Source organism: Protopterus annectens, chromosome 4.part0 (assembly GCF_019279795.1).
Source record: "Protopterus annectens isolate FY-2018-M chromosome 4.part0, PAN1.0, whole genome shotgun sequence".
NCBI classification, from domain to species: domain Eukaryota; kingdom Metazoa; phylum Chordata; order Ceratodontiformes; family Protopteridae; genus Protopterus; species Protopterus annectens.
This window is the reverse complement of record NC_056733.1, coordinates 114371136-114397826: the sequence shown is the minus strand read 5'-3', so window position 1 is coordinate 114397826 and position 26691 is coordinate 114371136. Positions and strand designations below refer to the sequence as shown.

At 44.2% G+C, this 26691-nt stretch overlaps 1 protein-coding gene across 1 annotated transcript in view; it reads left to right on the top strand.

Moving 5' to 3' along the window:
- LOC122799218 overlaps positions 1-26691 on the top strand; it is a 1108404-nt gene that overhangs the window by 622305 nt on the left and 459408 nt on the right. Inside the window, exon 10 of the mRNA XM_044068137.1 lies at positions 25001-25106. Coding sequence (XP_043924072.1) covers positions 25001-25106 — 106 coding nt within the window. The remainder of the gene's footprint in view (positions 1-25000; positions 25107-26691) is intronic.

The window sequence follows — 26691 nt, the reverse complement described above, 5'->3', positions numbered from 1 at the left end:
AACTCCCCCTCTTTGGTCTGACGTCCTGTGATTTGTAATGCTAGCCACTCTCCAAAAAAATATTTGTTTGGGACTTCCTTCTCAATTAAGGTAGATCACCAGCAAAAATCAGCACTCCTTGAAGATGTGACAACAATGCAAACAGCACAACATAATTCTCCTGATAAGTACTGCAAAATATTCTATTTGCCATTTCCTATTTAACCAACTGTATATGGGCAGAAGCTGGAACACAGAGGTGAAGCAATCAATACCTTTATTTGGCCAAGATGGGTTTTACAATGCACCTACTGGAGCTTCACCTTCAACAGGGTCAGGCAACAACTACTAAATAAACAAAACCCTATGTTTAATAAAATAAACAGATCTAACGTCACCACATTTCATATTGTGAAAGTTTACTATTACAAATACTAACCCATCTCTAAACTTGAGTGCAGCGTGGTATTCTAAGAAAATGAAATCTAAAATATATTTATTCAGAAAGAGCCGGTTCAAGCATCCTTGTCACATATTCAGCTACAACTCAGTAACAAAACCATGTGGCACATCCAGAGATATGCACTGGCACTACTAGTGCTGTGAATGCAACCTAAACCATAGTTTTCAAAATGCATTTTATGCACTTTGATGCATGCCATCATTATGTTTCAGTACATGGTTGCACTTATACTTCTTGCATTCTTGCTGTGATGTTCATTCAGCATGGGAGCGTAGTGGTTAATCACATTAGAAAATCAATTATGACATCATTCCATATCGTGACCAATTTAAAACGCATTTAATATTTCCATTTTCATTCAAACCTGGAAATATGTCAGCTGTTAATCGCAGCTGCCATCTTAGTTCTTTGACTTCTAATAAATTATTATTATCGCCAATAGAATATGGCACTTGTTCAAGAACTAAAAATTTTAAATTTTTAAAATCTGAGCAAAGCAACTTATGCTTAGCTAAAGCAATTTTATTACCGTTATGCTTTATTGCTAAAACATGTTCTACAATTCTGTTTGCTAAGGATTTCATGGTTTTACCCACATAATAACTCAAACGTGGCATACACAGCTAAATATACATTACTTGAATTGCAATCAAACCTGTTATTTACTATTATTAAAAAATCTAAATGCTCTACTTTAAATTGTTTGCATACTCAAATATATTTACACTTTCAACATTTACCACAATTATATATACCCTTTTCTACTCCTTTTATTACATTCTGTTTAATTTCTCCTTTTTCAAAAAAAAAAACTTTTTTAAACACTTAGTTTTTTTATAAAAAAATTGAGGGGTACCCCGTAAATCTTCATATAAATCTCTATTTAATTGAAATTGAAGTATAATATATTTAAATAAATAGTAGGTAGTGGGTGATTTGTGTTTTCTGATAAAGTTCTAATATTAAATAAGAACTAAAGCACTTAAGATCATTGTGTCTGTCCTTACTTTCACCTCGAGATCAAGAAGTTGTGTGATTTATATTGTGTATGTAGTGTATAAACACACACACACACACACACACACACACACACACACACACACACACACACACACACACACACATTATATACATACCTCTCAACCTCTTAGTGCAAGAAATCTGGACAAAGCCAGAAAGAAAGGGGGGACAAAGGCCCAAAAATATGGACAGAATTTAAATATTGTTCCTATAAACTTAGAAAAGTTGCTAGAATAAAAGCTTTTGCATTATTACATATTTTCTGAAGGATATAAAGTCTGCAACTCAAATGTTTGTCTTTATTTAGTATTATTTAGTGACTTCAATATTCAATAATTTGCCAAAAAAAAAATTTTATGAAGAACAGACCAAAAATATGAGGTAAAAATCTGGACATTCTGCAAAATTCTGTACAGTTGGGTGACATGAATATATATATATATATATATATATATATATATATATATATATATATACACACACACACACACACACACACACACACACACACACACACACACACACACACACACACACACACACACACACACACACACACACACACACCACCTTTAGGGAGAGATGGACATGCCTTTAAGCTTGAAATTACTGAAATGAAATGTATGTATTCTGATGGATTTCATTTTTTTTACTACTGTGAAGAAAACTGAAAGCTACACTACTATATACTCTTATTAAAACAGATGGTTATATATATTTTAGATTTTACACGTCATCCATTAAAAGTTCCTGAACCACCTTCATTCTACAGTTTTATGAAGTGAGATTGCTGCCCTACTACCTTAAACTGACTGCATTGCAGATGTTGCAGTTTGTTGATTTTAGAAGGCCATTATGGTCCAAACTGACAGTACTATTTCAAGAAACTCATAAAAATTCAGGATACGACTTGTGGATAGTTAGCCTTGTACTAATACCTGAGCTAATAGCAATTAGAAAAAGCATACAACAAAACCTCAAATACATGCATGAGTTTCTGAATCAGTAAAATACACATATGTCATTATAATTTCTAAACAACACTGAATTTGATTTTATGCAAACTAATGGTATGGTTCAGATATATAAGTTTGCCAACCTGAAAAAGTGAAATGTGCATGTTTGTTATGAAGTGAATATCAACAAAACAGAGCACCCAAATGTCTGTATAGGACTACTGGTGTTACTTAACAGCTAAAACCTTATCTCTGACACTGCCTGAAATGTACTAGAACATTTCTCAGACTAATATGTCAAGACCCTAAGTCATGGAATGCACTTATCTAGTGATTTCAGGTATAACCACATACACAAATTAACTTTATATTTATGTAATACACTTCACTGCTTACAAGTCTAAATTTGTGGGAGGCATTCAGAATTGCAATGACAACAACTGTCATTATTTATTATATGCCGTCTGGAAACCGTGAGTTTTGTTTTGTGTGACACGCAGTGGCAAGTCCATTAAAAATGCTACAAGAAACCTACCTTTCACTTTGCGCAGTCCGAACGTCCTCTTGAAGTCAAATCTCCAGTAGGCGCGAAAGAAAAAAACATAAACCATCAGTCGCACACAGACACAGAAGACAAAAACAGGTCGCAAACACCTGTTGCGTCTGTGCGACTGGACGGGATGCAAAGGGCGTTCTTAAAGAGGAACGCCCTTTAAAAAAAAAACTTTTTTTATTTAAATTAATTTCTCGGCCAGCCGGTTCCAGGGGGGTGCAAGTGCACCCCCTTGCACCTGCCTGCGGGCGCCCTTGCTCCTGAGCATACTTTGCCCTTCTGACAAGGAAACAGCCTTGTGATAAGGATAATGTGTCCTTGTATACATACTGATTGGACCCCACTATCAAATAATTAATTAACTTAATGCTTTTAGTATGAGTAATTGCACATGCATTCAGTTTACCAGCTCGCATACAGTCTTGACTAATAAAGAAAGTTTTATTAAAGCTTACCTGTAGAGATTTTAGACTCTGGTGAGATTTGTAAACTTGTATATCGATACACTGTGCGCTTGCCTGACAGAAAACCTGTCACTTTTCTTCAGCCCAGTGGCAATTTCTAATGCAGCAAAACACAAAAATGGCTTGGAAATCTGAGTCATGACACCAAATTGTTAAGATACCCAATTACTTTTACAAGACTTAGTGAATTCAATCTTTACCTGTGTTCTGAACTTTGTCGCCTTTTTATTTGTTCTTTTTACTTGTTGCTGTACTTGAAAAACACAAGCATGGACCTGAATATCTATTACTGTTTGTGACCTTTGGAGCTTGTAGTGAAGCTGTTTCTTCGTGGAACGGAGAATTCAGACTCTGCTGATCTGGCTAGAGACATTACTGCAAGTCTGTTTTTTTTGATTGGATATTTTGGCTGGTTTCTGTTTCTCTGCCTTAAATAGCCAGTGTTTAAACCAGTTTGTACTTGTTTGCTAAAAGTTGCAGTGAGGTAGGTCTTCAGCCATTGCTCTGTTGTGAGTTTAGAAAAGATAAGTGCTTATTTTCAACTGTTTTCTGCACTTCTGGTTAACTAAAATCACTTGCTGCATATCTGCTTAAACTGTGCAACTGTTTTTTTAGACTTGGTGAATTCAATCCTTACCTGTGTTGTGAACTTGTGTATCCCATGCACCCGACCAGTTGCTGTTATGGTATTAAAGGTTGGAAGCTTTGAGTTGCCCGCTTCTAGCATAAATTTGATATTGGACACACCCCCCAGTCCCATTACATTAGCTCATTCTACTGTGTACAGTGAGATAAGTTAAGGCCCACCTCTTCTCAACTTGAATTATCTTCTGTCTCCTCACTTTCTACTAACAAAAAAAAAAAAAAAAAAAAAACTGTGCCTCTTCCTACTTCAACATCATTTTACTGCTTGTGCTTAGGAGTTTAACTGCATTTAGTTTTCTGTAGTTACTACTGCTTGTCGGTAGCCGTATTAAATTGATGACAGTATTCTACTGAATTGCTGCTTTATTTGAGCTATCTTTTACTGTTGTGATTGTGAGCTACTATTTTAAAGCAATCTACTGATTAACTATATTTCATTGCTATCTACTGCAGTTCATTACTGTTTTAACTGTATTTTACTGCAGTCCATTACTGTTTAACCCTATTTTTTCATTTTGTGAGTTCTGTTATTTTGATGTAAGTGGTTAATTTGTTCTTCTTTTGTGCATTTTTACTGTTCTTAATTTTCAGTTGAGTAGCATAATCTAGATACAGGTTTGCTGCATTCAGAGCTTCAGCTGCACATTTTTAACCCTTTGTGAAGTATTCCAGCTACAAATTTTCCCTTAGTAGCATTTCTGGTGTCATTCCAAGGGGATCCAGTACCTGACAGCCTGAGATTATATATTTGACAAACCATGATGCTTTGCCAGAGATGGCCTGCATCTGTCTCGCTTGGGCTTCAGGCTCCTGGCAAAGGCTGTTGCCTCCCCCATAATGCCTTTTTTTTAGGCAATGCCATGAGGTCAAAACTACCAACATGGAAATTTCATCAAAACATAAATTAAAGGTCATGTTGCTGAACGCTAGGAGTCTAAACATGAAACTGCACTCATTGCAAGCATTCTTAACCCTGGAAGATGCTGATGTTTGTGCAGTCACAGAAACCTGGTTCAAAGCTGCTGAGAACACCACAGCCATACGAGGTTACTTATCCTATCATACGTTCAGACCCCAGACTGTGGGCAGCAAAACAAAAGGAGGTGGAGTTGCTATCTATCTATCTATATATATATATATATATATATATATATATATATATATATAACATACACACCTCCAGGCTGATCAAAAACAATATGATGCACAGGAAACACTCCAGGCGCAGTTAACAATTGACAAGACCCCTATTCAAATCACAGCTAGCTATAGGGGCCCAACTTTGACTCAAGATGCTCACTCCACCTGTCTGGACCTCTTTGAATCTATCAAGACTCAACCCTTTAGCCTGATCCTGGCCGACGTTAACTATCCAACCATAGATTGGAAGAAGTACTCATGCCAAAATAGAAATGCCCAGAGATTCCTTGATTTCGTCAATGCAAATGCCTTGGACCAGTTGGTTAACACTCCCACAAGAGGTGAAAAATTCTTGGACTTGGTTTTAACCAGTGTGAGTAACCACTGCAGCATCCTTACAGTGTCATCATCCCTGGTAAGATCGACCACAAAGAGGTCACTTTCGAAGTCATCATCTCGCCTGATTCCCCAGCTAGGGTCAAACATAAAAACTTCTCCAAAGGTGGTTACAACCTCCTGAGGGAAGGTATAAACAGGTTCACAGCCCCCTCCCCCTCCACAAGAACTGGCACATATGTCCAGATCTCTACACCAAAGTACTATATGAGCATTTATATAGCTGCATGGAATCAGGAATACCCAACAGGATGAAATTATCCTCCTCACAGAAGATATCTGCAATAAATAAACTCTACAGCAAAAGGAAAACAGTTGCTGTCCAGGACCAAGAAGGAGCAGGTGCCTAATTGGAAGCAATCTCTCCTTAGCCTGAAAAAGCAAATGGCAGTAGTGAAATCCTCCAAAGCAAAGTTAGAGTCCAAACTGGCCACATCTACTAAAGACAGTCATAAGGACTTCTTCACATGTGTCCCCAACCTCAAAGGAAACACCCAGATCTTCTCACAACTGGTGGTCAAGGACACCACATGCACAAATGCTGTAGATGTAGCCAATCTGCTGGCAGACAGGTTCAGTGAAAACCTCACCCCTCTGCCCCCCCCCCCATCAGTAAAACTGGACATCCCCAGTACCTGCCCTCCTCCCCTTATCTCTAGGCAGCAAGTCATCACTGCCCTCTCAAAGGTAAAACATGCAGCCTCCATGGGACCCATTAACATCCCAGGCTGCATCCTACATGAACTCAAGCAGGAACTTGGAGCACCATTAGGCACCCTGTTCAACCAAAGCCTGAATAGCGGCTTCGTCCCAGCTGAGTCCAGGACAAGTCACTGTCATCCCTTTGCACAAAGGTGGAGCGTTCATAGATCCAGGAAATTATAAATCTGTCAGCCTAACTAGCCTGATCTGCAAGGCCATGGAGTGGATTATCATGGACCTCATTAACAATGACATTGGCAACCTCCAGACACTCGATCCCGAGCAGTTTGGTTTCATCAAGGGGAGGTCATGCCTGTTAAATTTGGTTGACAACTTTGAGATGGTCACCAAGGCCATGGACGAGGGGAAGACTGTTCACACCGCCTACCTTGACCTGGCCAAAGCCTTCGCTACTATTCCCCACTCAGGTGTAATAGATAAACTCTCTCAACTAGGCATCAATCCATATGTTACCAGATGGGTAGCAAACTGGCTCACTGAAAGAACCCACCTTGTCAAAATAGGGGAAGCCACTTCAAGCAGTAGATCCGTAACAAGTGGTGTACCTCAAGGATCGGTCTTGGGGCCTCTGCTGTTTAGGATATACTTTTCTGAGGTGCAGGCCAAAACCAGCAATAAGCTGGGTGCCGTCATCCATTTCCCTTGTGATGTGGACATCCTACAAGAGGGTCTCATCCAAACAAATAACTGATGCCAGAAACATGGCCTCAAATTGAATGCCAGAAAATGCATCATCATTGCCTTTGAGGAAAGTGGTGTCCTCAAAAATTATCACATTGATGATAAGGTCCTAATCACACAATGAGTTGAGTAATTTGGGCACCCAGCTTGATAGCAAACTGATTTTTGACCACCATATTGCCTCCGTGTTATGGAAAGCTTGCTACCTGTACCACCTTGAAACTGATTTTTGACCACCATATTGCCTCCGTGTTATGGAAAGCTTGCTTACCTGTACCACCTTGTTAGTAAGGGTATCTCATCCAGGGGCAAAGTGGTCATAACATCCCTGTATTCTACCCTTATAAGACCCATTATTGAGTACAATGCCCTTTTCAGCATGTACCTCACAAAGCACATGCAGCAACTGGAGAGACCACAGAGGTTCCTCACCAGGAGAATCCAGGGCCTCAAATATCTACCCTACACAAATAGATTAAAGGGCTTGTCCCTCTACTCAGTCTCCTACAGACTCCTCAGAAGTGACCTCTGTCTGGCATATAAAGCAATCTCAGACCCCACCATGATGGACTGCTGCATATCTGCAAGTCAAGCTCCACTTGAGTAACCCACACACGGGACCTCACCCTGGTCTGTGACATCAGTAGGACTTGTTGAAGGGACAGTTTTGTGTCCCAGAGACTCCCTCTTTAGTGGAATAGACTCCCTCTCCACGTCAAGCAGAGTGCCTCATTAACCCTTCTTAAGTGCAACCTGGATAACTGGATGGGGAACAGAAAATACACCCCTGGGATTCCACCTGTGTCCCCTGCTGGACAGTGGCATAGGGTGCTGACTTGTTGGAACATGGGCTAAATTATTGGCTAGGCTTTTAAGAGCCTCAGGGCCAGTAGTCTAGTAACTTCATATGATCCTAAGAGATAAGAGAGAGTTTAGCAGAGAAGAATAATCTTACTAAAAATGAAAGTAAGACATTTGTTGGATACTAAGAAATCAAGGTCCTGTCTCTCTAAATTACAGATTAATGGAATTTATATACTTTCTTTCATGAAAATCAGTGTTGTAATAATCGTCATGCAGCCATTGACCAATTAAAAATTAACTCTGCAGCATTAATTTTGGTAACTAAGATCTAACTATTTGTTTATAATTTAACTTTCTACAGAAAACAAATCTTTTTACATCTCTCACCCTGTCAGCATTTACTAATAGTAGGCACAAAGTAAATCATCAAATGTATACTAGAAAAATTCAGGAATCCGTCTTGTTATGGAAACATATTAGAAATGAAATGCGCACACTAACATTTTCCCTTGTCTGTGCACCTCACCCTTCACAATGTTCATAGGTTGGTACTAGGCTATCAGCCCCAGGGCCTATACAAGCCTAGCCATAACAATTCCCTGGCTATTTCTTCCCACACTATTTACTTCCCTGGACCCCTGTCTAGCAGGGCGACTGACGTGATCCCCGGGGTGAATTTCCTTTCTCCCATCCAATCGTCAAGGTTCCTTTTGAAGAGGACCAAAGAGGCACTCTGCTTGACATGTATGGGCAAACTATTCCAGAGTCTGGGGAGTCTCTGGGTTGGGAATCTATCCCTCCAGCATGTTTTGTTTATTGTGATGGCAAGGTTTAGATCCCTGGAGCGTGTGGCTCTGAGGGATTGGGATTTCTTTAAGTGTAACATGTCCAACAGCTCTGGGTTTGACATGGCCTTGTATGTTAAGCAAAGATCGCCTCTGAGTAGACGATATGCGACAGAGTATAGCTGGAGATCTGAAGTTGAGAATTAATTTTTCAGCAACCTGTGGGTATGGATCCGATCCGGCATGGTTTATCCAGCTATGGATCCGAGCTCTAAGCTCCTCCCCTCACCCATAATGCCCTGCTCTCCCTACATGACTTCAGATCTAGTTTGCCACGTATGGTAAAGGCTGGGTCGTCAGAGCTCCAAAAGCCAAGTCTTAGTAAAATTATTTACGGGTTTTAAAACTGCTAAAAACTTTTAAGTTGTGTAAAAGTTATAGGTTTCCCTTCTGTTTATATCTTTTTTGGGTTAATTTAATATAGTTTTTACCCTCCCCTCGCTGGTTCGTAGTTGGTGTGTGTGTGTTTTTGTTTGGGGCCTTTGTGTGAGTGTTTTAGTTTATTTTATTGTTACTATTTAAAAAAAAAAAAAAAAAAATAGTGATGTCTGAGGCCCCAAAAGCTGTTTTTTCAAAGTGCTCCGAGTGTGGCCATAAGCTTTCCCCTGCTGATGGCCACACTCGGTGCGTTCGATGCCTTGGGGTTGAACACCTCACTTCAGGGTGTTCAATCTGTGCAGGGTTCAACCCCAGGGCATTGAAGGAGCGGAGGTCGAAGCTGGTCTTGGCGGGACTCTTGCCCCCAGACTCGGCTTCGGCCCCTGCCCCCTTGGTGGTCACTGCTTCGGCAGTCCCTGCCTTGCCTGCTCCCCCTCCTCCACCCGGGATTCAAACTCCCGCCAAAGGGTCGGAGGAGAGGGAAACCAGGAAAAAGGACCGGAGAGAGAAGCACCACAAGCGGCGGGCCGAGACCTCCGTTTCGGCCCCGCCGGCTAAGCGGGCTTCTCCTCCGGCCTCTCTGGCTCTCCCCCTCCTCGGCTCCGGTCTGTGTGCTTTTCACCGGAGCCTGAGGATGAGGAGACCTGACCTCCTTCGAGGCTATTGAGGCGGCACTCAAGGCCTACCTCGGTAGCCTTGTCGAGGTCTACTTACAGCCTCTCCGATGCTGATCTGGACCGGATGATGCGAAGGTTCATCCAGGCCCAGATGCAGATGGGAGTGCTCCTGCCCCCCCCCCCTCCCTCTGGGGGGGAGCTCGACTCCCTTTTTTAAGCCCATTGCTCCTTCTCCGACCCGCTACCTGGGTTCGGAGCGCCCGGAGCTGGGCAGCCTCGGAGTCACAGGTGGGTGGGCGCCGACAGTACTGGGTACTTCGGATCCGACCCTGCCCTCGAGTCTGTCGGATCCGACCTCTCGGAGCCTTTGCCCGAGCTTCGGATCCGAGGGACTCAGTGTGCCTTCGGCGCAGTCCTTGTCAGAGCACACTGGTCCCTCGGATCCGAGGGGCTCGGCGCCGGCTCCGATCTGCTCATCGGATCCGAGGGGGAGCCGACTTTCGGATCCTATTGTCGAGGCTGGCTCCCCCTCGGCTTTTGATGTAGCGGAGAGGGCTCTGTTGAGGGCATCCGGACCCCCGGCCCTTGCTTCGGCTCCGTCCCACACTCCATCTGCTCTGGGCCAGGCTTCCATCACCTGGCCACTGGGACAGCCCGCTTCACTGCCCCAAGCAGTTCCTGTGGTTCTGGACATTGCTGGTGAGGGCTCCTCGGACAGCCCCCCCTGAGGAAGCACCTTGCAAGCATTCGTGTAAGAGGAGGCGCATAGACTCCCCCGAGTCTTTGACCGAAGACACTGACTTGGAGGAAGGGGAAGGCTCCCCAAGATCACCCCCGGAGGATGTCTCCTTCGGAGACATCATGGAAATGTTACGGATTAGAGGTGGGTGGTCTTCCCCAAAGTCTTCCTCGGATGAGTCAGTGTTCTTGGAGGCATTTGAAGCAGGCCCGTCTACCTCTTGGGTGTCCCCTCCTGCCGACCCCCTGGTAGACGTTATTACCACCAGGGTGTGGAAGGACCCGGACACCGTGGAGCCAATCCCAAAGAGGCCCAACGGGATCCTTAGCCCCCCTGCTGACCGTGCCCACTGGAGCAAGGGACCCCCGGTAGATGCCATGTTGTCGGCAGCAGCCACTAAGAGGGAACTCGCCCAGGAGAGTCCCTCAGTCCTTCCCCCGAGCAAGGAGTCTCGGATGATGGACCGTTTGGGGAAGCGAATCTTTAGATCAGCGACCTTCTCAGTGAGGGCGCTCAACTATTTGACACACGTCCTTAGGATGCAGAGCGATCTTATCAAGGAATACGCTGCATCCCCCCCAGAGTCCATATCGGAGGAGGACAAACTTATGCACTCCACCCGTATGGCCACTCTTTGTTCTGTGACTAACACCTCTATGCGGTTACTTTCCCACGCTACTGAGGGAGCCGCTAGAGCTGCGGGAGCGGGCCTAGTCACAAGACGGCAGGCCTGGCTCCGCCACTGAGATTTTACGGAACCCTTCAAGGCGTCATTCGCGAATGCCCCCTTTGACGGTTCTGCCCTTTTTGGCAAGACTGTTTGCGATACCTTGGTTCAGAGCGAGAAGGACGGGAAGACGCTGTCTGCCGTCAGAGTCCGCTTCTCTGTGCCCCAGAGGTCCTACTCTAGGAACCAAAAGGGCCAGAAGAAGATGTGGTTCCGGAAGTCGCAACATTCCCAACCCGCTCCGGACAACCAGTCCTTCCGCGGCAGAGGAGGACAGGGAGGACGCCGCCCTAGGGGCAGAGGGGCTCCTAGGAACTTTTGGTCCAGGGAACCTTTCTCTGAACGGCCCACGCAGCAACCCTGAGGGGTTGCCCGACTGCTCCACTCTGGAGGCAGTCGGGGGACGTTTCTTGGAGCACCTAGCGGCATGGGAGTCCATTATATCGGAACGCTGGGTACTCCGGATTATATCCAGAGGTTACAAGATCCCCTTTCTTCATGTCCCAAAGTTAAAAATCCTCCCCGATGTTCCACCCGATCAGAGGGAGGCCGCTTCAGTAGAAATTGGCCATCTGCTGAGAAAAAGAGCCATCCAGCCCGTCCCCCCCAGACCAGATCGGATCAGGGTTCTACTCCAGGTTCTTTTTAGTGCCAAAAAAGACGGGGGACCTAAGACCCATTCTAGACCTGTCCCTGTTGAACCTGTCAGTTCCCAAAGAGAAGTTCCGGATGGTCACTTTGCAGTCCATCCTCCCCCTTCTAGGGGAGAATCACTGGATGTGCTCTATAGACCTCAAGGACGCGTACTACCACATTCTGATGGACAGACGATCCAGGAGGTTTCTTCGCTTCCGGTTGGGAGCCAGTCACTACCAGTTCAGGGTCCTTCCCTTTGGTCTCACCACAGCCCCCAGGGTATTCACCAAAGTGTTAGCAGTGGTTGCAGCCCACGTGAGGCTTCAGGGGGTGCAGGTCTTTCCGTACCTAGACGACTGGCTTCTCACCGCCCCAACAAGGCATCTACTCTCTTTGGCAAGAGACTCCTTCCTTCGTCTAGCTCCCAAGCTAGGCATCACGGTAAACATAGAGAAGTCCAACCTGGTCCCTACTCAAACAATAGAATTTATAGGAGCCAGGTTAGACACGAGACATTTAAGAGCCTTTCTCACAACTGACAGGGTTCGGAATCTGCGACTCCAGGTGCGGGCCATCCTTCACTCCAGCTCAACACCTGCGGAATTGATCCTGAGGGCGCTAGGGTCTATGGCGGCAGCGATTACTCCTCTTCTGCACGCCCGCTTGAACATGCGGGTGCTTCAATGGACACTTCAGGTGCAATGGTCATTTCTCTCCCTCCCCCTGTATCATCCCATTGCAATCAGCAAGGCTTGCAAGCGGTGTCTCTTGTGGTGGCTCCATTCTCCAGACCTCCACAGGGGCCGCCCCTTTTGTGCATCTCCCCCTCTCGCCACGGTGACCACGGACGCTTCCCGCCTCGGGTGGGGGGGGGCATTTTGTGGGCCGGATGGTCCAAGGCACGTGGAGCGATTCAGAGACCTCCCTGCGTATCAGTGTTCTGGAAATGAGGGCGGTGCTCTTGGCGTTGCAAGCACTTCAGGCCCTCCTTCCCCTGGGAACAATTGAGATTCAATCAGACAACATGTCGGTGGTCTGGTACATCAACAAACAGGGGGGAACCAGGTCTTACCCTTTATGTCGAGAAGCCATGAGAGTGTGGGAATGGGCGATCTCCACCAACCGCTTTCTCATCGCAACACATATTCCGGGACGTACCAACATCCTAGCGGACAAGCTCAGTCGCACCATTCTCTCCCCGTACGAGTGGTCTCTCAATTCTCAAGTAGCGAAACGTATCTTCGCACAGTGGGGGACTCCCTGTTGCGATCTCTTTGCCTCTCCTTTAAACGCCAAGTGCGACAGTTTTTTCGCTCTAATCCCCCCTCCAGGGGATTCTCCGAGAGACGCTCTGGTGCATGCTTGGCCTCCTGGTCTTCTTTACGCATACCCCCCTCTACCTCTGATGCTACAAGTACTTCAGAAAGCCTCTCGGTTGGGGTGCAGAATGATCCTCATTGCCCCGTTCTGGCCTCGACAGATCTGGTTCCCTTACCTAAGGTCTCATTCAGTGAATCCACCTTGGATTCTAGATCCCATTCCGGATCTGATATCACACCCGTCGAACCTGCCAACTCCGAACCTGGACAACCTGAAGTTGACTGCTTAGCTGCTCCAGTTCCACTCCTAATCAGGACTCCCGGTATCTCGTCCCCTGTTAAGGCCATTCTGGTAGCGGCCCACAAGCCCTCTACCAGAAAAATTTACCGAAGTAAATGGAAGCGTTTCTCCATTTGGGCAGAGCGGCAAGACCTAGATCCTTTCACGGTTCCCCTTTCTTTGGTTCTAGATTTCCTTACTTCTCTCTTTAATGATGGCGCCAGTAGTTCCACGGTCAAAGTTCAGCTGGCGGCCATATCTCATTACCATGTTGGACACTATTCAGGGCCTCTTATGTCGGCTAAGTTATGCAAAACCTTCCTAAAAGGCACCTTTTTGCTCAGACCCCCTGTCAAAGAAACGGTTCCCCCGTGGGATCTTTCATTGGTACTTCAGGCCTTGACCGCTCCCCCCTTCGAACCTGCGGCCACAGTCAATCTTAAATACTTGTCCTTTAAGACTGCTTTTTTGGTAGCCATTACTTCGGCTAAGAGAGTTTCAGAGCTTCAGGCCCTGTCCATGAAACCGCCTTATTTGATTTTTCATCTGGACCGGGTGTACCTCAGGATCAACCCCTCCTTTCTTCCTAAAGTAGCTTCAGAAGCTAACATTAATCAGTCCATCAACCTCCCTGTTTTTTCCCTAAGTATCAAAACAAAGGCGAATACAAGCTGCATTCCTTGGATGTTCACAGGCAGCTTCGTTTTTACCTTCATAGGACAGCTGGTCATAGGCAATCAGACCAGTTGTTCATTTCTTTTGCCAAATTCAATCTGGGTAAACCGATTTCCAAAGTTTCTTTGTCAAGCTGGATTTCTTAGTGTATTCTGTTGGCGTACCAAGCCTTTGGGAGGCCCGCACCGGAGGGAGTCCGTGATCATTCGACCCGGTCTGTCTCTTCTTCAGCGGCCTTTAAGTCTAGGGTTCCTCTGGATGACATTTGTTCAGCAGCCACTTGGGCTTCATCTCATACCTTTATTACTCATTACAAGCTGGACGTCACTTCTAGAGGTAGAGCATCCTTTGGCTCCGCGGTGCTCCGGAATATCCTTCCATGATGGCCACCCAAGATTCAGGTAGCTGGGGACTCTGGTTGCTGACAAATGAATTCTCCTACTTCAGATTTAGAAGTTATGTACTTACCATAACGTTCCATCTGAGTAGGTGGATTCATTTGTCTGCAACCATCCCACCCTCCTATCCCCCTGGCCTTGTCAGTTTCCTGCATAGGGTGTGTTACCCTTTGGTTAGGGTAGTTGGTGCAGGGCAAACTCGATCTGAGGTCATGTAGGGAGAGCAGGGCATTATGGGTGAGGGGAGGAGCTAGGAGCTCGGATCCATAGCTGGATAAACCATGCCGGTTCGGATCCGATATCGGATCCATACCCACAGGTTGCAGACAAATGAATCCACCTACTCAGATGGAACGTTATGGTAAGTACATAACTTCTAATTTTTTAAGGCGGTCAGCGTAGGCCATCTGCTTTAGGCCTGTGATTCTTTTAGTGAGGTATTTCTGTGGCCTTTCCAGTTGTTGCAGATGTCTTGAGAGGTACATACCAAACAGGGTATTGTATTTTATAATGGGTCTAATGAGGGATGAGTACAGTGGAACAATGACCTCCTTTTTTCTGGATGAAAAGCCCTTAGTGATGAGGTGTGCCACATAGGATTTCCTGACTGTTGTGGCGATGTGGTTATCGAAGGTGAGACCAGTGTCCACCTGTGTCCCTAAGTCTCTTATCAAACTTTCGGTGTTTAGTGTACTGCCACCTATATGGTAATTCACGGATACATGTTTTTTCCCAAAGGGGATAACTATACATTTCTTGGCATTGAGCTAGAGCCTATGGCTCTGGCACCAAGCATCTGTTTCTGTAAGGCCCTTTTGTAGAGTATCCACATCATTTGGGGATTCAATAATGGCTCCCAGTTTGCAGTCATCTGCAAACTTTGTTATCCAGAGTCCCTTAGTGTTGGCCTGTACTTCAGAGAAGTAGATGCCAAACAAGAGCGGTCCCAGGACTGAACCCTGAGGTACTCCACTTGTCTGGAGCTGGATTTGGAGTCGGCTACTTTTACAGTGTAGGTTCTATCAGTAAGCCAGTTAGCAACCCATTGGGTGACGTAGGGATTAATGCCCAGCTTAGTAAGTTTATCTATGATTCCAGAGTGGGGGATGGTGTCAAAGGCCTTGGCAAGGTCTAGATAGGCTGTGTGGACCACCTTACCCTTGTCCCATGGCTCTGGAGACTGATTCGAAGAAGTCAGTCAAGTTCAGGAGACAAGATTGGCCCTTCACGAACTCAAACTGGGTGGGGTCCAGTGTTTGAAGGTTGCCAATATCTTTGTTTATAAGTTCCATGATAATACGCTCCATGGCCTTGCAGATAAGGCTCGTCAGACTGAAGGGATGGTAGTTTCTGGGATCCAAGGTGGATCCCCCCTTGTGGTGTGGGAAAACTGTAGCTGTGTGCCACTCAGTGGGCATGAAACCTGAGGTGAGGCTATGATTAAACATGACACTTAGGTGAGGTGCCAGTTCATATTGTAGTTCATGTAGTACACAGCCCGGGATGTCATCTGGTCCCATGGATGCTGTATTCTTAGCGTTTTTTACCTGTGTGGCCGTTATTACCGGAATTTGGCAATCTTCCGGTATTGAGATGGGCCATTTAGGGGGTGAGAGGAGGGTGAAGTTGGCACTAAATCGATCTGCCAGGATATTGACAATATCCTTGGGATCAGTATATTTAATGCCATTCTGTTTTAGTTCAGAGCAGATCTAAGCATTGCCATTTAGATTCTTGACATAGTTATAGAATGCCTTGTTTTTTTCTTTGGAATCTTTGGCAATTTTATTTTCGTAACTAGCTTTGGAGGATTTTATGAGGGATCTCAGTTTCTTACTGAGGCTGGTAAGGAATTTTTTTGCATCCTGGGATTTTCCTCTTTTCTGCAACAGTTTCTTCCTTTTGTTGTAAAGTTTGTTTATGGCAGGGGACCACCAGATTGGCTTCCTTTTTTTGGATGAGAGCATCTTGGTTCTATTTGGGATGACACGATTTATGCATGAGTGGATGTGCTCGTATAGTGCCTTAGTGTAGGATTCAGCAGTTGAACTTTCAGCTCCCGTCTGCATGGGTGTCATGAAGTTTGTCACTCCTGACTTGAGTAGAATGAAGTTGGCTTTGGAGAAGTTTTTTATGGAGGTTTCCTTACTGGGGGGTGGGGGTATGTCATAAAAAATTGTAACCTGGAAGTTTACACTGTGATCATGGGGGCAATTTTGTTTTTTAAACGAATATGTGACTGTTTTAGAAGAAATGTTTAATATTCAGCAATCTAAACTAAAGAGGAATGAATGGATGGCACATGAATTTAAATAGAGTACTGCATCTATAGTTAATTCCATAGGTCCACAGCCTTGTCTTTGTGGAAGCAGTTTCACACATTCAGCCAGAATTTGGTCTGTGCACTCTACTGCTTGTCCTCCTTCCTTTCCCCATCCCAACCTTCCTGTTCATTTTGACCATTTCAAATTTTCCAGTCGTGATTTTATGTGGAAAGAGCTACAGCTCATGTAGTCTGTCTTCATACTATTTTCTTGCTGCCTGTGCACCCTTCTGGTAGCTTTCCACCAAGTTGGCAAGATTTGCTGCACTTTCTCTTTGTGCATACCAATGTAGGTGAAAGAAAGCATTCCTATAATTGCTTTAATATGTTAAAAGTAGTGAATTTATTTATTTTATTTATTTAACATTTATTTACCGGGAAAGTCCGACGGGGCACAGGTCCTTTTTCAGCAGAGGCCCGGGGAGAAAAGCTCCATGAGTAACAGTAAATTTTCATGCACACATTACAATAATCAAAAAGTATAAAATAAACAGAATGTAGTATACATAAGAACATACCAATTTGTTGCATCTTGACAACAAAACCTAGGCTTTGAACATAGCTAGTACTATTTATAGGTATGACTTTTGTCAAGATATAAGGTTGAGAGAGGTCAGTAGTAACAAAGGATTAAACACCGTGGGGAGAAGTTGGATATGTTTTGGGTATAGTGTGATGTATCAGAGCACATATGAGGGGGGTTAGTACAGGAACATAGCCACTTATTTTTAGATGAGCTTTAAGTGATGGCTTAAAGTGGTTAGTGGATGAGGTTGAGAGAATGGAGATGTTCTTCATGTTTCACTTTTGCAGTCATTACATTTGGGTTATCTGCCTGCAGGTAGCCCTCAGCCGGCCTGAATATCAAAGTCTTGGATCCCTGCGTCGGATGCTGTCTCTTCTTCCATGACGTCAGGCCATCAGGGGTATAAAACATGCAGCTGACGCAATTACATCAGTCTTTCTTGCTGCGCGGTGCCTGAAGCAGAAGCAGTTTACAAGTGCTGGTCAGACAAGTCCTGAAATTTTCCTTTTCAAGTTTCAAAACTGAAGTCTTAAAAAAAAAAACCTAAGTACCCCATTGAGGATCCTTTTTCTTGCTCTAAACTGATGTCAGTAAAAGTTAACAGTAGTATTACCTCTGGAAAGTAAATACCTCATAAAGATTTTCATTCATACTGCATTCCTTGCTTAGGCCCAGACCACGACGTCCCTCACTGTCGGTTTTGTGCCTTATTCAACCCTCGAACTATTCGTCGGCTCATTTTTGCAGCAAGTTATTTCGGTACTCAGTTTAACTATCCAGAAATGGCTTCAGTAAGCCATCCGACTACCGATATTCCGAAAAAAACGTAAAGACAGAGACAGACAGCATAGGTCCAGAGCTGCAGACAATAAGCGAGTCGCCAGTTCGCCAGTACTCAGTGAGGCGCTTTCACAGCCCCTGATGCCCGCTACTTCAGATTCACAGGCCTCTACTGAGACCCATTCGGAGTCAGGTATGCCACGAGATGCTTCTTCGACCGTGGAACCTGCAGATGCCTCTACCTTGGATGGGTCTTGAGCCGCTGTGCAGACACCAGCTTCTGAGGGTGTATTCAGGCCTACTGACTTGCATTTCAAACTGACACCATCTTCTTCTTCTTCAAGGCCTGAAACTCTACCCACGCCTAGAAAACTGACATCCAAACCGCATGGTCAGGCCCATGTGCCTAAAAAACAAATGATAAGAATGGCTGAAGACGTTATTACTTTAATTAGGTGAAGCCAGCCTTCACCCTCTAAGAGACCTAGAACTGATTTTCCTGCTGATTCTTCTGATCAGGATTCTGAAATTTCTGTTTCTTCTGATTACCAAGATTTGCCCTTGTCTACCTATGAGGATTCTGATGCAGAGGACTCCATTCCTCTGCTTCCCCTCCAGAAGATTTTTCTTTTGGTGAAACCTTGCACACTCTTAAGGAGCATTTCCACTGGGAAAGCTAGGATTACTCTGACTCCAAAAAGAGGCTTAGGGAATTCTTACTCCTCCCTCAACACAGGCCTTTAGCTATCCCTCCTGTCCTGGACATTGTAGATGATGCCTTCTTGGAATCTAGCCTGGCCCCAGACACTTTACCTCCAGCTCACTGGAAACTTGACAGGTATCACAGAGTACCTGACTCTCACAAGTTCCTCTTCAAGAATCTTACTGCGGACCCAGAGACCATTTCCCAAGGACCTAAAGGCATTAAGGCTACTACTGCCAAAAACCCTACCCCCTTTGATAGAGATTCCAGGGCCTTGGACAGATGGGGTAAGAATGTATACACTTCTGTCACCTTGGCCAATAGGGCCTTAAACTGCCGGTTTCATATGTTAAAGTAGCAGCATATTATGGGACTACTTAAACAGAAAATGATGTTGATTTGTGACTGCTGAAAATAATTACAGGATTTAATGCATTCTGCTGAACAAGTTGGTAAACATACTTTGCAATGTGGTTTTGACTCTTTAGAAGCTTCTTGCAGGGCTGCTGTCACTGGGTCTGTTCATAGAAGGCATGCTTGGCTTAAGGAGCAAAATTTGCCAGATCATGTTAAAGCTAAATTACTGGATGCTCCCTAAAACCAAGACAGTCTGTTTGGCAACAAAGCAGAAGTTGTCCTTAAAAAGATGGAGGAAAAAGCTAAATCTATGCAAACTGTTAAAGATTTCCTGCAAGTACAGCCTCCCAGATTTAGTAGGCATTGGCCTTCTAAGAATTGGTCCTTTCCTGTCGCTTCCAGGCCTTCTCAGTCCAAACCCAGGAACAGCAGACCACCTAGGCTACATTCTCAAGGTACTCCTAGGCCTAAGCAGTGGAGGGCTCCTACTTCCAAAGCTAGAAGTAGTAAGACATCCCCCTATGGAAAAATGTCACAATGACTTAACCTTAAACCTTCCAAGCCCTGCTCAACTGCCTGCTCCCTTAGAGGGAAAGATCGCCCTGCATGCAAAAAACTGGGAACTCATTACCCAGGACAAATGGGTTTTAAATATAGTTTCCCAAGAATACAGATTTCACTTCCACACCTTACCAACCCCAAACGGTTGGCCAGACCTACCCCCAAATCAGTGGGCAGAGGCTCAACAGCAGGTTCTCACTCTTCTAAGTGTCAGGGCTATTCATCCTGTCCCAGCAGAAGAAAGGGGACAAGGTTTTTACTCAAGACTTTTGCTGGTACCCAGAAAAGACAGCTCCTGCTGTCCTATCCTGGACCTCTGTATTCTAAACACCTTTTTGGTAATTCCAAAATTCTAACTGCTAACACTTCAACAGCTGCTTCCTGTGCTAGGCAAAGATACCTGGTTGGCAACCTTAGATTTAAAGGAAGCTTACCTGCACATTCCAATAAGGGAATCTTGCAGGAAATACCTATGCTTCAGAGCAGGCTCCATGCACTGTCAGTTCTCTGCACTTCCCTTTGGCTTATCTACTGTGCCCAGGGTATTCACAAAGTGCTTAGCTCCAGTCATTGCATTTTGCAGGCAAAGAAATATTCAAATATACCCTTACCTGGACGATTGTCTAATTCAGGCAGAAAGCCAGGACATGCTACTAAATCATTTGGCATTTGTAAAGAAACTTCTAACCTCACTGGGGTACACCATAAACGAAAAGAAATCTCATCTAGTACCCTGCCAACAAATTATATTCCTGGGAGCAAGCTTGAACACAACTTCTCAGATGGCTTACCTCACGCCAGAGAAACGAGTTTATTTGACAACCTACTTCAAACTACTGGCCACAGAGACCCAGCTATCTGCAAGGAAAATCCTGCAAGCCCTGGGGTTCATGGCCTCTTGCATTCTACTAATTCCATATGCAAGACTTAATATGAGGAAACTACAATGGTATCAACATTCTCAGGACCTGGAATCAAGTGATTCCAATCATTCCTTGTATAAAGACAAGAGTTCCTTTTTCTGAGCAGAGGCCTGCTACCACAACAAGGGGCTCGCATTCATTCTACCCCCTGCCGCCCAATCCCTAACAACAGACACATCGGACTATGCATGGGGGGCTCACTTGGCAGGGCAGTGCATTCAGGGCAAATGGAACCCATCAGATGCACCTGCATATTAATCAAAAAGAAATGTTAGCTGTACAGAATGCTCTGACAGCCTTCAAGGACCATATTCTTCCAGGACAATTATTAATAAATATAGACAACACCACTGTCATGTGGTACGTAAATAAGCAGGGGGGGAACCCACTTGTATCCTCTCTGCAGACTAGCCATGGCTCTGTGGAACACAGAACTTGAGCTGGCAAGTGCACCTACAAGCTCAGTTCCTGCCAGGCAAGCTAAATTCACTAGCAGACGACCTAAGCAGAAGTCTCATGGACCCACACGAGTGGAAACTGGAACCAAAGATATTCAACCTTTTGAGAAACAAATGGGGGAATCCAGAGATAGACGTGTTTGCTTCCCCTCAGAACTACCATTTGGACAAATTCTGCACAAGGACTTCCCACAGTCGAGCTTGGAAAGTGGATGCCCTGTCCTTCACCTGGGAAAGTCTCTCAGTTTATGCCTTCCCCCTCTGCCTCTCCTCTCGAAACCTCTGCTAAAGATCAAACAGGACAAACCAAGGACAATACTGATTGCACCAGACTGGGCACGCCAGCACTGGTACCCCCCTCTTGTGCAGTATGTCATTGCTGGAACCATGGCATCTGCCTCAGACCCCTTCCCTGCTGTCCCAGCAGGAGGGCCAGATTCTGCACCCTCAGCTTCAAACCCTGAACCTTGCAGCCTGGCTAATTCCTTGAGCTCTCCAATAGCATCCCTCAGTAAGCAGGTGCTAGATGTCCTTCTGGAGGCAAGGAGGCCTAGTACTAGAAAATCCTATGCTGAAAAGTGGAAAAGATACTGTTCCTGGAGCCAGACTTGGGATGGGCACAACAGTGCCCAGCCTACCGCATATTCTTCAGTACTTAACAGAGATACTCCACAAGGACCTTTCCTTCTCATCAATTAAAATTCATGCCTCAGCCATTTCAGCACATTATAATACTGAGCCACCCCTCTTCTCTCACCACCTGCTGAAACAATTCCTCAGAGGGGCCAAAAATTTAAGACCACCCAGGAGAGCCCCTACTCCAGCCTGGGACCTTGACGTTGTATTGGAAAAGCTCAATCTACCTCCTTTTGAGCCAGCTGCAACTGCAGAGTTGAAATTCCTTTCTTGGAAAACCGCCTTCCTTCTAGCCATCACTTCAGCTAAAGGAGTGTCTGAATTACAGGCCCTCATGGCAGTGGAGCCCTTTATCATCTTCAATGCAGACAGGGTGTCCCTCAGGACTAACCCTTCCTTTATGCACAAGGTGGTGTCTAGTGTGGCCAGTAATCAGTCCATTCATTTGCCTACTTTTTTCCCTAATCCACAGAACAAAGGAGAATGAATACTGCACTCTTTGAACGTCCACAGACAACTTAGATTTTATTTGGACAGGACTAAGCCTCTCAGAAAATCTGAACAGCTTCTAGTTGGCTTTGCTGCAGGGACAGAGGGGAAGGCCATTTCAAAGCAAACCATTTCTAAGTGGATAGCCCATTGCATTCATTTCTGCTATAAGCACCATGGAAAACCTACCCCACAGGGGATAAGATCACATTCCACCAGGGCTGCATCTACCTCTACAGCCTTTCCCAGAGGTGTCCCTACCAGGGACAGCCTAGAAGCTGCTACGTGGAGCGCTGTGTACATACCTTCACCAAGCATTACCACATGCCTATTTTTTCTAAATCCAGAGCTGGTTTTGCCACTGCAGTCTTGCAGGGCTTAATAGCTGGTCTTAATGCTCTCTAACTTCCTCCTCTCTTCCTTAGCTTTGGGAATCAACCCAAATGTAATGACTGCAACAGTGAAACACTAAGAACATAGTACAGTTGTGTACACTTACCGTAAATGTAGATGTTTGAGTGTATTCACTGTTGCAGTCGTGGTTACCCTCCCTCCAGCCCCCTGACTTTTCTTGGCTATACCTTTCTTCTTGTTTAGTGTATTTCAGCTTTCTGGTCTATTTGCTTTTTGTTGGAGGTGTAACCTAACATATAATTGCTTCCCATTATGGGGGCACCTGACAGCTGGGGCAAGAAAAATTGATGTAATGGCATCGGCTGCATGTTTTAAACCCCTGACCACCTAACGTCATGGAAGAAGAGACAGCATCCAACGCAGGGATCTAAGACTTTGATATTCAGGCCGGCTGAGGGCTACCTGCAGACAGATAACCCAAATGTAATGACTGCAACAGTGAATACACTCGAACATCTACTTTTTATGGAAAGTGTACACAACTGTACTTTAGGAAGGGAGTTCCATATACGAGATAAATATTTGGAAAATAAAGATTCTTCTGCAGTGTTGTTGGCCTTGGAGACTGTGAGTAAGTTCTTGTTGGAGCGAAGTGGTCTGCTGGAACTGTAAGGAAGGATGAGATTTTGTAGTGCAGGGGTTCTAGTTGGTTGTGTTACAGTTTTGTGAGTTAGAGAGAGTTGGTTAAGAATAATGTTGGGAAGCTCAAGCCAGTCTAGTATCCTTAAAGCTGTACAATGATGTGTTCTGTATGGGCAGTCAGATGCAAACTTAGCAATTTTATTATAACATGCTTCTAGCTTAGATACATCAGTTTTCCTTAGATTAGTTAAAGTTGGAGAGGCATATAGTAGAGTGGAGAGCAGATGGGTTTGTGCTAATGTAATTTTGACCATTGTGGTCGGGAACCTTTTGTGCCTATATAGACTTCCAAGTTTCTTATGGACTTTTTTTATAGTTAGGGAGACATGCAAGTCAAATTTTAGGGTATTGTCTATTTCCACTCCAAGAAGCTTTGTATGGATTGTCAGGGAGATCATAGTATTGCCTTTGACTATTATGTTAAATGTTGGGCATGAGATAGATGTCTTGTTAGGTTAGAAGAGTAATAATTTAATTTTGTTTGGGTTCAGGATTAGATGGGCATTGGCTAACCATATTTCAACAGAAGTGAAAGATTCCTGTGTTTGAGAATGAAGACTTGATAGAGAAGTGGCAGCACAGATAAGTGTTGAATCATCTGCATACTATATTATAGAACCATGGGGAGTAGCTGTGTGTAGATTATTAGTAAAGAGGGAGAAAAGGAGAGGGCCCATGATAGATCCTTGGGGTACACCAATGGATAAAGGAAGGCATGGAGATAGGTCATCCTGCCATACAGCAGATTGTTGACATGAATTTTTATTTATTTATTGTGATTGTTAGTCCTAACATTTGTCCGTTATTGTCTCTTTAGTTAAAGCTATGCCCTTGCTGTTTGGTATTTTTAGAATACAGACTTGTGTTTATTGTAGTGAGTGGAGGTGATGCTTATCTGTTACAAATTTCATGACTGACTGAAGATTAAAGCATTATCACTTTCTTCAAAAACTCTTGTTAATTGAATGATACTGATCCTTATTCTTCAGCTGGTGCTGCTAGTTTTAGCAAAAGTAAACTTGTTACTGGCAATTACCTGCATTATTGAGTTCTCAAAATGTGTGTATTCAGGGAAGAATCTTTGGCTGTGAGAATACATTTTTTTATTAGATCTTTTGGATGCTTTTGTACTGCCTGTTTGAAAGTATTTGTTCTGGATGGTAAAGACAAAGAGAAGCGCACACAACAGTTCATAGACCCCATATCCCTGTTCTTGGTATCTGAACTTCAGTCCATCATACTGTGGTGTAACTGAAAGATGTAGATTATAAACGGATAGTGTTTTACCACTTTTCCCTTTGTAGGAATTATTCTTGATTAGTAGATCTTCAACAAATCACAGTAAGGTAGCATTCAGGACACGTATTTGAAGAAGTTACTCTGCTCTGTGAATTGCAACATCTGCACTGCTGCTGCACACCTAGGAACATGGAATCAAGCTCTTCTATATTTCCCATCATGCCCTGTGCTTCTTGGTGTCACCTGTCTACTTGTTTAGTTGTGCATACCAGTACAACTCTTTTCCAGTGTGAATGCAGGGAATTTGTCTTTTGCACTAGTCATCATTCAGCTTTGCCTTATCTTCTGCCAGCAGTTCTTTATTTGTGCACTTTGGCACTGTGTTTCAGATGTATATTTTAACCTCTTAGACTTTATAATGTTAAAATAAAGAGGATGAAGCTGCTATCTAAGCTATACCAATGTGTATGTGCAAAATGTGTTGTAATTCGGTCGAGATGTTTTTTCACAGGATAAAGCAGCATTGCAAAGGTTTTTAAACCAGGAAGATATTAGAGAGTTGCCAGAAACTGAAGACAAGTGGGAAGTTCCCTTGGCCATAATTCATGAACCTAAAGGTATGTATTATTCATTTGTATTTTAAGTGGTAAAACATTCTGGTTTAGATAAAAGCATTTCTGTAGCGTGAAGTTACAACTCTTTCTTTTGCAGAACGAAGCTTCATGGGTGCTGTTTTCCCCACATCATTACATTTAATGTTAGTGGCTCAAAAGGTAATATACTTTCATTTGGTGCTGGAAGATCAGAGGGCTTTTAGTTCTTTTTCCCCACCATTTGTTTGGATTAATTTTCCAATACTGATGCTGAATGTGCAGCATAAGAGGGGTGCTGTAGTCCCAAGTGCAGCATCCTTCAGATGAGCTTTTAAACTTGGGGTCAAGCCTACCAAAGTATGAAGTAACTCAGGCGGGTATAAAACATCCCATGGCAACTATCAAAAAGAGTTTGGAAGGTTCTTTGCTGCTTTAGCCAGATTTCCCCTAGTCAGTATCAATAGCACATCGGGTCTCCCTGTGAAAAGAAGCCATTGGCCTAGTGGGTCTAATCTTGTCAGCAAAGTGTAATTAAACAAATACCAATCTGATGTTGTCCTTTTCATTCTTCCTCATCAAATGAGTTATGGATCTGATCCTCGGATCTGACTTGGCCATATACTCTAGACTTTGGATCCACCTCTCGAGCTCCTCCCTCTACCCACAATGCCTTTGTCCATCCTCAATACCCCAGATCTCATTTGCCACCATTGCGCTCAGGTACAGGGTCTGTCTCTTGAGCATAACTGTAGTGTTTTCTTAAGTCTTTCAGCATTTTAACCTAAATATCTTCTGTTTATCCTTTTTCTCAACTTCCCTCTTAGTGTACCCTACAGCTTAGGTTTCCTTACTATTTTTTGTAGTATTTCTGTTTATACCATAGTTGGCATTTCTTTTCTATTCTATAACATGGAATATTTTTCTTGATTACTGTTGGTGGTAATCTTTCTTTCCTTCTTTATTCCTTTCTTTTCTGACTGTAAAAAAAAAAAATAAAAAGCTATTTTGCTTTTTTCATTCTCCTTTTATTGTAGCACTGTTGACCTTACTTCCTGACATGGCTGGCAGACTGACAGGGTTCAAGAAATGCACTTCTTTGGGGCATAAAATGCCAAACTCAGATGCCCCCGAGGAGTGGATTTATTCTCTTGTAGCTACCCATTTGGATACCAGTTGTAACATTTGCTCTACCTTTAATCCATGGGCTTTAGCTGACTGACATAAGTTAATCTTAAAAGGTTTCCTTCCTCCTACTACAAGATCTTCTGGGGCTCAAACCCCTGGCAAAATCTACAAAGTCTGCTCCATCAGAGCATAGAAAATGCTCCCTATCGGAGTCCCACAGGACTTCATCAGAACAGCCGACAAAAATTCAAAAATCCTGTGAACAGACCTCCTTTGATCCAAAGGCCCAATCTTTAGATCCAAAATCACTGGATCACAAAGCTTCGGAATCAGTCTTTATATTGGCCAGCTGTATGGCTCCTACCTTGAATCTCAGGCCTTTGGATCCGAAACCTGGCACCACACAGAGTTTGCTCACCAGAGTTCCTCCTGAATCTGATTTTATCCTGCTCTGCACTCTGCTTTCTTGCCAAATCCTAAGAAA